Source organism: Cyrtonyx montezumae, unplaced genomic scaffold (genome assembly GCF_038088225.1).
Source record: "Cyrtonyx montezumae isolate F1298 unplaced genomic scaffold, pur_monq_1.0 scaffold_18, whole genome shotgun sequence".
In the NCBI taxonomy this organism is placed as follows: Eukaryota; Metazoa; Chordata; class Aves; order Galliformes; family Odontophoridae; genus Cyrtonyx; species Cyrtonyx montezumae.
This window is the reverse complement of record NW_027071914.1, coordinates 15,358,486-15,373,166: the sequence shown is the minus strand read 5'-3', so window position 1 is coordinate 15,373,166 and position 14,681 is coordinate 15,358,486. Positions and strand designations below refer to the sequence as shown.

General features: G+C 50.2%; 1 protein-coding gene across 6 annotated transcripts in view; it reads left to right on the top strand.

Annotated features, from left to right (window-relative positions):
- The first annotated feature begins 800 nt into the window (after window positions 1–800).
- TCF7 (transcription factor 7) overlaps window positions 801–14,681 on the top strand; it is a 50,799-nt gene continuing 36,918 nt past the window's right edge. For 3 of the 6 annotated variants that reach the window (XM_065734881.1, XM_065734880.1, XM_065734878.1), the window contains exons 1-3: window positions 801–995; window positions 1,095–1,161; window positions 1,441–1,547. In XM_065734881.1, coding sequence (XP_065590953.1) covers window positions 801–995; window positions 1,095–1,161; window positions 1,441–1,547 — 369 coding nt within the window. Of the gene's footprint in view, window positions 996–1,094; window positions 1,162–1,437; window positions 1,548–14,681 lie in introns of all 6 variants that reach the window. The other 3 variants (XM_065734877.1, XM_065734879.1, XM_065734876.1) reach the window with 1 other exon arrangement.

Below are 14,681 nucleotides of genomic sequence, written 5' to 3'. Positions count from 1 at the left end.
ATCCCCGCACCGCAGCATCTCCGCACACCCCGCTCTCCCCTCCCGCTGCCCCTTTAAGGCAGACACCCCGCTCCGACGGCGCTCGCGGGGTGCAAGCTCGGCCGCGCGCACGCGAGCGGGTGCATGTGCGCGCGGGTGTGTGCGTGTGCGCGCCCGCCCCCGGCCCCTCCCCGGCGCTGCCAATCACCCGGCGGCCGCTTTGATGTCGGCAGCCCTTGGTCGCCGCGCCGCCGTGCTCGCACACAGGCACCGGGCGCTCCGTGCCTCTGGCTGCCGCCGGCGCCCGCTGCTCCCGGAGAAACTTTGCGGGGCTCGGGCGGGCGGGGGGGGGGGGGCGGCACCGGGTGGGGGGGGGCACCGCCGAGCGCGGCATCCCGCGACGCCTGCCCGGCTGCAGCCTGCCGAGCCCCCGCCAGCTGCCGGGGAGGGAGGAAAGGATTTAAGGAAGGGGATTTTTTTTGTTGTTGTTGTTATTTTTTTTTTTTTAGGGAGAGTCGGAAGGGAATTCCGAGGTAGGGGGTAGGTTATTATTATTATTATTATTATTTTTAAGAAGAGAAAAAGTTTGAAAGTTACAATTTAGAGAGGGGCAAAAAGAGAAAAGTTTAGAAAGGAAAACTTGGAGCAAAAAAAAATTTTTTTTTTTCAAAGGCGAAATAATTGAGGGAAAGGAGGAAGGGGGGGTTGGAAAAAGAAAAAACAGAAGAAGCCACCATCGAGCAAACAGACGCGAGGAGGGCTCGAGCCGAGCGGGGAGAACAATACTGCGGGAAAGTTGCGCGCGGCGCGGCGGGAGGAACATGCCGCAGCTGGGCAGCGGCGGCGGGGACGACCTGGGGGCCACCGACGAGATGCTGGCCTTCAAGGACGAGGGCGAGCAGGAGGAGAAGATCCCCGAGAACGCTTTCACCGAGCGCGACCTGGCCGACCTCAAGTCCTCGCTGGTGAACGAGTCCGAGGGCAGCGGCAGTCCCGCCGCCGCCGCGGACCCTGAGGTGAGCCGAGCCGGGCCGGGCCGGGCCGCCCCTCACGGCCCCCGCGCCCCCCGCCCCCGCCACCCCCCGCTCTGCCGTTCTCTCTCTCCTCCCATCCAGGCCATCCGCCGCGTGCAGGATCCGCACAGGGTTTATCAGGAGAAGCTCCCGGACCACATGGACGATGGTTAGTGGCTGCGATGTTCGTGGCTGTCCCCAGCCCCCCCTACCACCCCCCACACACACACACCCTGCTTGCTGGTCCCGGACTCCTCACCCCCGGCACAGGCTCACGCTCCCCCCCGGGACCCTAACACCTTTGCAATTTGCCCCTTTGGTATTACACAGCCAAAAGGCTCCCAAATGCACCATCACCTCTTCCGTCCCTCTGTCCCCCCACCCCCAGCAGGCAGAACAGCCACTTGCCGTAAGGCAAATTGTGATGGGGACCTCTGATTTTTAGCAGGTATGAAGCACCAGGACCCGGGGATGTATAAAGGATCCGCGTACTCTGGCTACCCCTTCCTCATGCTCTCAGACCCCTATCTGCCAAACGGATCTATGTCACCTCTGGTGAGTGCCTCCTCTCTTTACTGAGACCTTTGGTGGCCTCTCACAGCCCAGCTGTGCTGCAGGTATGGTGTGTGCACCTGTGTGTGCTTGTTTTCTGACAGATTGGGTCTAAAATGCCCGGTGTTGCTCTGTGGAAGAGGGAGTACTGCTCGGCAGCAAGTGCTGCTTCTCAAGGGGTGTTTCTTCACAGATTCCATTCTCTAGGCTCACCTTGGCACTGCTGGCAGTCAGACCTAAGCTCTAATGTGAAAATGCCCCTTCCTTTATCTGGGTCTAGAGGTGAGCAGCTTCTGGTGTTGGTGTCCGGGACTGTGTCCCGTGGCTCTGCTTCAGTTTGACATATCTGCTTGTGAGATGGGCAGCCTGGGCCTGCTGCTGGCTGGGCCTCTGTGCTGGATGATGGCCCGGAAAGAGGATCCCAGGCTCTGAAATGGCGATGGAGGTTTTTCAGAAATAGTCTGGAGGGCTCTTCCAGTCTTCCCATAAAGTTTTTCCCTCTTAAGTCAAATTACCTTTATCATCTCTGTATCATTTAATGCCTACGATAAGTTTTGCTATACGAATAATTGAACTGAAGACTTCTGTGCTTCACCCATCGCCATCTCCATCAGAACTTCAGAGTTTCCCGACGTTGCACGGATGGAGGCTGTGCTCATGTCCTTCCAGGGGAGCCAGCTTCACCACGTTCATTTCAGATGTTATTCTGTGTTTGCTGTTGGCTGATGAGAACCGAGCATTGTTCGGTGTATTTTAGTTTTAAAGCTACGAAGGAATAAGGCTTAAAAGAGCATAGAATGCCTTCCTCAGTGTAAGCACTTGGTTTGCTGGAGGGGTAGGGGTTTCAAACTGGTGTTTTGAGAAATGGATGGATTGTGGCATAGGAAACAATCCTGGAGTTGAAGTGTGATAAAATACTGCTGCTGGCAATCAGTGCAGTGTGCTCCCACCCCAGCCTGCTCGCTGGTGAGCCAGGAGGAGGTGGGTCCCTCTAATAGTTGTACCCCAGAATTGCCCCACTGACACGGGCAGTGCAGCTCCTGCTGAGGCCAGTGGTGGGTTTGGAGGATCTCTATGTTTTGCAGTCACCTTCAGCTTACAGCACGAAAAGGTGTTGGCAAGACATGGCCTCGCTGCTCTCAGAATAAGCAGCTCTTCCATCCTTCTCCACCTCATGTCCCTTCTTCTGGGAACCAGGTGTCCCCTTCACCCCTCTGAAATACGGAGCCACTCTTCTGATGAGTTGGAATATATTATATGGCATTTGTCTCATTGAAATGCATTTTATTTGCTCTTTGGTGTAGAATCTGTGCAAGCTGAAAGTTGCATTAGCCTATTCATTGTAGTGGGAGATTTCTTTTAATCTTAAAAAGTGCAACAGCCTTTTTATTAGCAATTAAGCTGAAAAGTAGATTGTGGTTTGTGAATTGCCATTCCCCTTGAGAATGTAAAACCTAGGAGGTTACTGTCGGAGCAACAGATCGATGGAAATGGGCTGTGCAGAACTCACGGGGAGAAATGAGCAGCAGAGAGGGAACGCTTCCCTGAGAGCCACCAAAGTCACCTATGGCCTCAGTGAGCTTTGCTTGGGTCTGTTGGGATCCTGCAGTGTTTTGTATGTCCCTTGGCTTAAAAAGCCAATTTGATGTTTGTGCTAAAAATGCAATACTAGAGATTAGGGGGACAGATCTTCCCATTTCTCAAGGCTGGTCGTTCCTTTGTTTTTTTGTGTTGGCACAGTAATTCTTCCAGTGTATATTTCCAAGCCATTTTTTCTTGTTTGCGTGGACATTGCACACCTTATCAGTGCTATATTCTGTACTGCTCTCACACACATTGCTGCTGTGTACATTGCACAGAACGCGAGCTGGGGCTGCTTCAGTGATTGAGGAGGTCAGATCTGTGACCAGAGATCTCAGACATGAACCATCCACAGAAGCTCATTTAATGAATGTTTTAGTGTGAGTTGGAGGGAAGGTTGTATGAGTGGATGGGATTATGGATTGCAGTCATGCGTGCGTTTGATGGTTGGTATTTTTGGTTAATGGGGCTTCCTGGAAACAGTTGTTTGCAGTTAGGATTAATTTCAGAGTCCTCAAAAACAAGAATGAAAAACGTGAACCCAGGTGGGTGCTTTTGCAAGATACCGAGGTTTTGCACTTAGCTACTTGACAAACACCATGCAGAAGGGCAGAGGGCACTCAGCCCTGAGGCTGTGAGCTGAGCTCCCACCCAGCCCTGCACCAGCAAGCCCCGTTATTGCTGCAGTGCTCTGGGTGCTGTGAGTGGTGCTGGAGCTGCCCCAGAGAGTTGCCAGCATTGCTGTAGTGCTGATAGCTTTTCTGCAGTTTTAGTTGCTTGGTAGCATGGGTTTGGTTTTGTTTTGCTCAAGGTGGCCCTGCCCTGGTGGTGCTCCCCCCTGCATCCTGCTGGGCTCCCTCCATCTCCGCAACCCAAACTGTATCTTCTATCAAAACAAACCTACTGGTGTTATTTACACGTGTTGCTGTCGCTCCTGAGTGATGGGTTGAGCGTGTCTGAGTACCTGACATCAGCAGCAACGTGAGGCCAGCTGATGTGCTGGGCCCCTGCCTCATGCAGGATGTGGCCAGAGCCAGCCTGCAATGGCATCCAGCTTGGCAGGCAGCGGGCTGCCAACACAGACTGCTTTTTGGGGCAGCTCAGCCAGATGGGTGCCATTCTGAGCACACACAGGTATCCATCAGCAGCCACAGAGATGGCAAAGAGAGAAGGGAAGGCAGCAGGGCTGCTGGAGCTGGGATGGAGCAGCTGGAGCTCAGGTTTCCTGCCTTCTGGGAGCATAAATAGCCACAGGTTGCTCTGGGTGCAGTGGGTCTGGAGCATCTCAGCACAGACTATGAACACAAAGCAAATCCTGATGTCTTTCAAGGCACCAAAGGAACCGTTCCTCACTCGGCTCTCAGCTGTCACGTGTGTGTGGCATGAGGCTGCTTTCACTCTCCTGACCCTTGAAAAAGTTCAGTGTTTGCCAGGGATATGTGGGATTTTCAGGTTAGAAATCTGCAAGAAACTTCCAAAGAATATCATTGCACTGAGGAACTGTTTTTCTAAACGAAATACAAAATCATAAAACTATATCCTTTTTTAAATAGTACAAATGACTTTAAATCAAATTAAGGTACATCCCTGGTAAGAACATCAGCCTTTTAGGTGGTTACAAACATTAGAGGTCAGACATGGTCAAACATGTTAACACTTTGATCAGATTAAAATATTTTTCTTGCTACAGTTGTATAATTGAGTTGAGACCCGAGGGGGTTTTCTGAACATTGTTACATCTTGTACCATGTGGTAGTTAAATGTTAGGAGTGCTTATAAGTTCCTCCTGTTCATGGGTTTGTGAGGTGGGGGCTGCGTGGCCCCATGCCGTGCCCAGGGCTCTGCTCTGTGCACTGGGGCAGCCCCGGTTGTGGGGAGCGTGGATGGATGGGGCTCTGTCCTCCACCTTCACTGCATCCCTCTTGTGCTCAGGCACCGGTGAGGCGTGGGATGGCGGGGTGTAAATGTTCTGTGTGGGAAGCTGAGGCACTGGGCTGCATCCTGTTCTGGTGGGAGAAACATGGGACCAAAAGTGTCTATTTCTTTGGAAAATAACTCTCTTAGCTGTTATGCTCTCTAACTGGAGCTGACATAGGAGCAGAAGGGTGGTGGCACCTTCTGCACGCTTACAGCCCCCACATGAGATGGCAGGCCTAGGAAATAATGCAGATGTTCCCAAGGTCTGCCCAGCTCCTCGAGTTTGATTCCCATTCAGTGGGTTTGAAATGTCCCCTTGGGCAGGGCAAGATCAAAGAGCAGCTACTGCAGGCCCGGGGCCATAGGTCCCAAATGTGTATCATGAGGTCAAAAAGCACAGAGCTGAAAGTCTCCTTCAGTGGTTAGAAGGAGAGGATCGGTCCCAGGGGCGAAGCTTTAATGCTACCCTATACTGGACAGGAGCTGGAGGAGCATGAATTGAGCTCTGTGACATGGCTGCTGTTGCTGTAGCCCCTTCCCCAGGTCTGCTCCATCCTTTGGTGGAAGTCTGTTCTCCTCTTCACATTCCATGAAAGAAATCTGCAGCTCAGCTACTTCTTTATAGAGGTCTTTCTATCCTTGCTTGTACTGTATGAGCAATGGTTTGGTGTTCTTTTTTTCCTACATGGTGTTCTAATCCCACTGAAACCAGTAGCACAAGTTCCCATTTTCCACTCAGTCGGGGTTTGTCCCTGCGAGGGATGCATCCCTCTCCAGGTGCTGTGCCTCAGTTGCAGAGGCTGCTGCTCTGTGCAGTACCAGCAGTGCCTGCTGCAATGGGAGAGCACTGCCAGCACTCAGGCAGGCTCCCTGGTAGCAGGACTTGTGCTGTGGGACCTCCCCAGGACAGTGCCCTGTCTCTGTGAGTGGTTTTAATCCTGGCAGAAAGCATTAGGAGCGCAGCAGCTGATGATGGATGGGTATTTTAGCAGACAGACACATGAATATTTTGTTCCTTCCTGACCAAAGCAAATCCACTTTTTCCAGCTCTTCTACCTAGCTTGAGACAGGATAATGGTGAAAATAATATTTTATGTTAAAGTGTACTGTTGGATAGGTGGATGTACTGAGGTACAGGGCTTCCGAGGTCATCTATTGCATGTCTGATTCAGCCTTGGTTCCCCCCAAGGAAAATTCTTGCGTTAATTTCTGAGTTCATATCACACCCTCAATTTTGAAGCAGAACTTCCCTTTGAAATAAATTAGAGAGTTCTGCCTAAGAAGCAGTGACATGATACAGCGCTGCGCGTTGTGTGGTCTAATATAACCTTATTTTTAAAGTTGTTTGGAACGAAAAAGAGAAAGAGGAAAAATGTCACAGGGAAACAAAAGCGAGTTTTATGTAAATCCTTGCCTGTGAATAAGCATGCACGTGATTTTAGTCGGCCCAACAGTGTCTGCTCCCATTCCTTCCCAGGAGCAGAGCTGGGTGGCTGCTGGTGGGGAGCTGCTCCAGCACTGCGCACCGTGAGGGCACTGCTCCTGTGAGCTCCCAACTGTTGCAGTTCACGAGATGTTCTCAGCTCAACCGGTTGAGAATTGGGAGAGGAAAGCAGAACAGAGCATAAACCCGAGCTCCCAAGGCTCATCCATGTTAATGATTAATGTTTTTGAAACTTTAACTGGGAAGAACAAAGTGATTTGGGGGTTAGTGGCACGCGGCGTGTCCGAGATGAAAGCAGAGCTGCTCAGCCTGGCATCCCGAGCTCTAACGGAGTGAACGGGGAGGGAAGCAGGCAGCTGTGGGAAGCAGAGGATGTGTCACAGATCTCACAGCCAGCTTTCTGCAATAAATCTGTAGGTACCACTCCGTTCCTGCGTTTGGGTGGAAACCCTGACAAATCCACGCATTCGGCTTTGCCGGCATTTGCTGTTCTGAGGTTCCCGTCTGAGTAACCACATGGGCACTTCCGTGGCTGGGTGAGATGTGGTGAGGTCTGTAGGGATGACTCGGGCTGCTCTCGCAGATCATCTGTGAAGGGTCAGATCCCAATCTCGGATTGTATCCCTCTATCTGCAGCGTGATCTGCAGGCGCAGCAGGTTTCGGGGTAGAGGTGTTGTGAGCTGCACACCTAAGATTGCGATCTGCTCCGGACGGTGTCTGTGTGCGTGCCGTGGCAGCCATCAGCAGATCACAGTCAAACACTGAGAAATACCAACAGTTTTGAGGGAACATCTATGCTTTACATTAATTTCACACCCACACTGCCTTGTCTGCCCTTTGGATCTGAGTGATACAGGGAGAATGAATTCAGTGTTCATTTTGTATGGCTTGGCCTTAGACCCCCCCCCCCCCTCACTCATTTACCATGGGAAGGTAGAGGGAGGACCTGGCTCTGTGCAGCCCCTGTAGTGGGGAGGCTGTGCTGGACAGAGCAGGCTTGGAGGAGCAATAGCCATCCAGCACATGCTACTCTTCAGCTGCTAAAATCCCTGTGTTGGGAATTCTGATGCAGATCCTCAGGGACCATCTCACTGCCCAGCACAGAGCTCTCTCCCGTCCCAACCCTTCAACGCTTTGCTCAATTCCAGGCTCTGCCTGCATCCATCGTGTAACATATGTCTTTCCAGTTGCTGCTGCTTTTCCTCATTTTCCCATGCCTTTCTCACTCCAGCTCACTGCTGTCTATGCTGAGAGATAGCTAGCATCAGCATCTCTCCCAGCCTGATGCATCTGTGCTCTTACCTCATTCACCCACAGTGGGTGGAGGGCATAGAAAGAGGAGAGCAGGTTCATGCTGCTTCCTGGACTCTGCAGAGCTGCTGAAGCAGGGAGGACTCCTCAGCCTGACAAAACCCCATAGTGCTGCCAAGCCGGGAGGTGTCAGTACCCCCACACAGACTCTTTCATGTGCTGTTCTTCCAAAGATCTCTTTAAAAATACACACAACATGATACTCACTCGTTAATCTCTGTGTCTGGAGGCTGGAGCGAAGGTTTGGGAGGACTAGGTGACTCACAGGGTTGGTAACAGGAGGCAGAGCTGCTCGTTTCCTAGTTCTGTTTTAATCTGGCTGATTCAGGGACAGCCTTGTGCCCATCGCTGGCTGTCTGGCAGCCTGGCAAGGCTCTGGCCAGCTCCCAGGCACCTCGTGGTGTGGGTGAGGAGACAGCCTTGGCCCAGCCCGGCTGCACTGAGCCCTCTGCTCACGTAAGCCGTGGGCCCCATCCTCGCCCTGGGGTTGCCACTTCAGCACATGCTGCTGGCTCAAACCCACCTGCTTGGCTTCTCGGAGGAAGTGATTGCAACACCATGTGCCTCTGTGTCTTGATTACAGCAGAATCTTTTTCTTGGTCACCTCCATATGATCTTGGAAAACAGCTCTCTCCTTCGTGGGTACCTCCGTGCACAGTGACATACTGCTGCTCCATCCTCTGTCCTTTTTCACTAATGTTTGCCCTTGGGTGTTTATAAATCAAGACCCTCCCCAAACTTATGAACTCCTGTTCTGCCTTTGCCGAGTGAGATCAGGGCTGAGGATGAGGAAGGTGAGCAAAACACACCTGACAGAGCAGTGCCCACCTGTTGCATCCCATGGCTTGGATGGAAGGTGCTGCCGTGGCTTCCTGCTGCCATCCTGTCCCCTCTGCTGCTCACCACAGCTCTGCTGCAGCTGCAGGAATCTGCTTCATTGTGTTTTGTGGGGTCCCGGAGTTAGTATTTTGTTACACAAAACAATAAGCACAACAATGCTGTGGGAAGTTTTCAAAACCAAAGCAGAGCTGGATGTTAGAATCTGGGGCGCTTTTTCCCTGTGGTTATGAGAGCTTTACATTCGATTAAATGATAGGCAAAAAAAAAAAGAAAGAAAAATAGAAAGAAGTCTCAACAGTGTCTCCTTTGTTCCATTGAGGATTTGGAGCTATATACAAAGTACACATCTGTCTTGTAGGACTATGTAGTAATCTGGACTGACCAAAAAAGACTTCTTTAAAAGTAGTTCCACTTTTGTGCCATATGTTGAATTGGTTTTCTGCCGTGGTTTGCTCTGAGGAGTATTATGCATGGGTGTACGCTGGGGTTCTCCTCTGCTGGGACTTCCAGAGCACCAAGGCCTGGGATTGCCTGTCTCAGCACAGGGGTGGATTTATAAACACACTGACAGAACGATTGTTTGGGTGATAGTCTTTCCAAATAAGAGCTTAGAAGGGATCAGAAATGTGGAATGTGTGAAGAGATGACACCGTGGGGAAAAACAGACCCTCTATGGACATAAACCCTTGTAAATCTTCCACGAGAAAGGTGCAGGTCCTAGCGTGGCCGGGCCAGTGCTGTGGTGTCACGGTGCACCCTGCTGCACATTGCTCTGCCATGGGAGCTGGGACAGGCAGCAAGGAGTTTTCTTCCTCTAAAAATTATGCTTTGAGTGACTTTGCCCTTAAAGAAGAAAGGCTGATTCCAGCGTGGGAGACGGCACGCAGCCCCTGACAGCAGCATAACCCGGGCCGAGGGCTGCTCTTTGAACTCTGACTTCCTGCTGTAACTCACCCAGCGTGGCACTGCGGGCTTTGAAATCCGACCGTGTGAGGTGATGGGGGCTTGGGGCATGCAGGTGATGCTCGCGGGAGCACGTCGTGCCGTGCTCTTGTTTCCGTGCCATATCGGGCAGCCCGTGCTGTCCCGTAGGAGAAAGTACAATTATGCATATTAATCTCAAATCCGGAACAGAAGCAGTAATACAGAATAAGGAGTGAAAAGAGAAAAACGACCCCGAACCTTTCTGTTTAACTTTCTCTGATACAAAGCAATTTCTCCAGGTCTGTGCGCCATATGAAACACATTATAAATGCTCTTGTAAAATCCACATCGTTATACCACATGAAAGGCTGGCTCCTAAAAATAGCCATTCAGAGAGGATGCAGGCTAGTAGCAATTTCGGTGATCGTGAAATAGTTGTGTTGACATCTCAATGCATGCACACCCACAGTAAGCTTTGACTTCTGCATATTCTTAGCAACGTTTGTGCTCTGTGGAATTTTCCATGTTCTGGTCCCATGAATAGTTCCTTACCCAGCGGTGTTCCTTTTTGATCGTAGCCCTACATTTCTAAACCTGGTTTTATTATTGGTTTTTATTTTGGCGTGGAAGTCCTTCCTTGCTGTCAGTTCAGCAGCGGTTGATGGTGTCGGTTTTATTTCCCCATCTTATCCATGGGTTATTTTCTTTTTCCTCTGACAGACACATGTGTCCCTGATGTTCAATACTCTGTCACAACGTAAACTTAGAGGATTAGATAGTACCATGGGGAGGGCACATCTGCCCAGCCTTTGTATCTGCTGTAGTATTCGAAAGAAAGTAAGTGAGATCTGCAGTAATTATGCAGTAATATATCCACAACAAAAATTTCTTCCTCATCCCAGCAATCAGGATTTGGCTTTGGTTTTGAAGAATGAAAGGGTATAGCCTGCTGCCTTTGGTGTGTTTGCAGCAAAGCCCTGGCTGCTGTTCGCTGCCGTAGCTCTGGGATAGACAACAGAGCCGTGCCAGCTGATATCACTCAAGATCTTTTTGAAGAGCTCGTCAGATTTTATTTCGTTGCTACCGTGCTTTGTTTTTGGCCTGTTATTTGTTTGAAATCATTGCTATAGGGACAGCTTTACCGAAAACTGGTGGAGTCTTCAGTGCTGATCTCTGTTTGCATTCTTCTTCTATAAGCAGAGATGGGGATGCCGGAGCCACGTGTCTTCAGGCATCCAAATGTTTGAAGGTTGGGGCTTGGGTCTGTCCAAGGTTTTAAGCGCATAGGTCCTCTAAGGCTGACTGGAAACAGTTTGTTTCTTCAAAATCAGTTTGCTTTTGCAATCGGAGTAAAATCTTTGATGATCTCAAATGAAATAATAGGGTGTTAAAGAAAATTACATTGCTCCAAAAATAGCTGGCATGAAAGTCATTAAGGCTGAAATCTCATATAAATCAGATGTAACCGTGGTTCTAATGGGGCAAAAACTCTTCAGGAAATGCAACTCAGAGTGCTTCACTGTGAGAGGTGCAGCCGTACTACAGGTTGCTTTAGTGCAGAGGGCAGTTCTTGTTCCTTATTGGCAGCTTTCTCTTGAGGTTTTATATCCATCCATTGAATTCTTGCAGGCTGTTGGTAACTCTGAAGGTTCAGATGTAGTAGAGAATGTGTTTGCTGTTGCTTAGCTCCCTGAAACCAGATGGATGTGGGAACACCTCTACAAGAGAGAGATGGTAATTCTTCCAGACATCACGGAATGAATGCATTCAGTTCTAAATACAATCAGTGCCTTTCCAACTAAATGATAAGAAATGTTGGCTCGCGTGTTGGTGTACACGCTCTGTGTAATGCAACAGATACATTTGGAAAGAGCACCCGCAAGCTTTGAAGAGTTCTTCCTTCAAGTTAACGTCATGCCTGGGTCCTAAGTCTGTTTCCTGTAACTGACTTGGATGGCTGAAACCAGGGTTACATCTGATAGGTTTTCTGATGCTCAGATGGGGTCCGGGCTTTTCCTGCTAGGAGCAGAAGTCAGGTAAGACGGTAAACGTGCACTGCTGGGCTGCAGCTCTCGGGTTCTCAGCAGCACTTGAATGAAAATGCTCTAAAGAAAACTTGATTTCTTCACTCCAGTGGACAGCAAGTTACCTTCCATCATCAGTGCCAGACGTTTGGTTATTGGCACTAACTGAAAGTGGTGTATAACTACACACAGGTATTTCAGCTCTGCAAAAATCATGTTTTTTCTAACGAGTACTATGTTACTCCTACTGATACCGCATACGGATCTGAGTGGAAATGCGTGCTGAGGGATGAGGCAGGCTGGGAGTGTGAGTCTGGGAAAGATGAGCGCCCGCTTCCAAAAGCATCACTGTGGGCCAATTATTACTTCTGTTTAAATCTGTGTCTCCCCCGGCGGGTGCACTGCTACTGTGGGTGGGAGCTGCCTCCCTGCCTGTGCCCCACAGTTTGTTTGATACGGAGCCCAGCGATCCTGTTACCGGAGAGCACCAGGTGCCATGTAAATAGCCAACTGCACAGACATCAGTAGCGCCAGTTGTTTGTGTGTTAACACAGGATGTTCTCAAAATCAGAGAAGTGAGGCATGCTACCAAGTTTTACAGCAGAGGAACTGGATAGTCTTGTACCTGCGTGCAGGGATGCATTGGAGGAAGTGCTGTTCTATCGCAGCTTCTGCTCCAGGTCCACCAGCAGCTCGTCTGTCTGGGACTCAGTTTCCCCCAGGAGTGTTTTGGAGCGTTTCTGTTTCATGTGCAAGTGAGCTTTGCAGAGCACTGCAGGGAAGGCCACGTCCGTACAGAATAATTGTCCCCAGCTCCAGCAGAGGCTGCTGCAGTGGGAGGTGTTAAAAAGGGATCAGAGGAAGACCAGCCAAAAGCAAGCTGTGCTGCTCGTGAGACCATTAGCTTTCAGATATTAAACAAAATCTGATTTCATAATCTTTTAGCAAGTCGTGGGTGACCCTGAAACCACAGCTCCTCCAAGGTGATCGGCACGTCCTCTCGCTTCAAAAACAAACCGTTTTTTCAGCCTAAGCATTAATTTCTTGGGGTGACATTGGTTGGGTGGGAGCAGTGGTTGGATGGTGCGACGCGTCGTCCCGAACGCACACACTGCGAAGCAAAATGCCATTCCCTATTCACCCACAGCCATGTGCTGATGAGTACAACCTCCAGGATCGCACCGCGTACGTCTTGGACACATGCACCAAACCCCTGGATGCATAATTCACATTCCCTGTCATGAGGAATGAGTCTATTTATCTTGGAACCTTTTCGCCTTCAACTGTAATCTCTAGGAAATCATTTGTTAACAGTCGTTGGCTGCCAGTTTGTCAGTGAATGGCTGGAGGCAAAGTCAGAAGCGAATGAAATCTTTTCCAGGCAGATGTCACATGCGGCACAGAGAGGTTTGGAACCAAAACCCAGCTGCTAGGAGCACGGGGACCCTGAGAAGGAGGGGGTGCAGCCTGCTGCTAACACAGCCCTCAGTGATGAGCAGGACAGCCCCCAGGCTCTGCTGGGCTGATCCTTCCCGAGGCCAAGGCTGTGGGCACTGCCCTGTGGGGCAGTGGAGCTCCAGCCCGGCTTGCCATCGTTATCGGTTGTTAAAGAAAAGTGTAGCAGCGAGTTTCAGTTATCTGATTCCGCTTTAATCCGAGAAGCATCACGGGGTGCTGCAGATGGGATGATAACCTCTCATTGCTGTTGAGCTCGGTGCTGCGTGGAGGGAAGTGGCAAAAATGGGTGAAAATTCACGGGAAAAGGAGCTGAGAACAGGCTGCTTCGCCTGCACCAGGTCCCTCCTCCTTGCAGGAGGAGTGAGCGAGAAATAACTGCCCCAAGTAGAAACTCTCCCATGAAGCCACAAAATCCAGCTGAAATAAATACCACTTCCCTGCAGCATTATCTCCCACTCTGTGCTGTCTGCCCACAGAGGATGGTAGGGTGTATGAACTGGCAGGGGATTAATGGCAGCGTGGTTCATATAAAACGTTGCTGCCAGAAGGACGTGGGACCCAGACAGAAGCAAAGAGGGGCTGGTTCTCTCTGCAGATGCCCCCAAGTGCTATTTGTCTGAGAGCAGATTTTCCCACAGATCTCCGGCCTTCATATTATTTGAAGAACCCCCTCTGCAGCTGCAATCCTTCCCTCCCCCGAGGGAAAAACAGGGTGGTAACTTTGTGAACTGAATGGTGTGGAGGTTTAGGAGTGCTGCCATGGGAGGGGAAGATTTGGCTCATTAGCGTGGAACATTGTGTTGCCAGGAACAGAGTTTTGGGGCAGAACTAATAACATGGAAGCAGATGCAGTCAGCTTTTATTAAACTGGTTTGTAGATGACTTTAAATAGGCAGCAGCTGTATGTGGGTCTCTCCTCGAGCAAGGCGGAGCAGCAGACCCCAGCAGCAGCTTCTGGAGTCTAGATTCTGGTTAGCAAGTGTACAGCAGCATACCCAACCTGTGCACATTAGGAAAAAAAATCTCTCAAATGCATTTATGACAGAAGTTTGTGATTCTGTTACATTTTTTAAGTTCTTATAGTCCTCATATCTCACTTGGAACAGGGAAAAGCTGTAGTGCCATTGAGATTATGGTCTGAAGGAACCAACGTTATATCACCTTCTCTTTTATCATCGTGTGTGATCTCTGTGTCACAAACTACTGAATTTCACCCAGCCGCCCTCAATAACTGGATTTACCATTAGCTGCTTGGCAGTGTGTTGCAGGTAGGGATGGATAAATCCATCTCCAAGCCCAGGTTCAGAGCGCTTCTCCCTTGAATCACCCTTTCTATAGCACTAATTGCATCCAGAACACTTCTCTGCATTGGTGATGATCAGATGCCATTTCCTGACACATGGCATTCCGTAGCCACCAGTAATGATGGGCTAAGCTCACTCTGTAATTGCTTTACACAAGTACACAGACTGCAGCGATCATCAGCCAAACACAAATTGCCCTTCTCCTCCTCTGGCTACCAGTACCGAGCCGTTGATACCTGCAGGATGTCACCACAAAGATAGTTCATCCCTCTGCCAGCTATGAATATTCCTGTGCATCCTTGCAGTGCACTTCTGCTCTGCAGCCTGGACTTC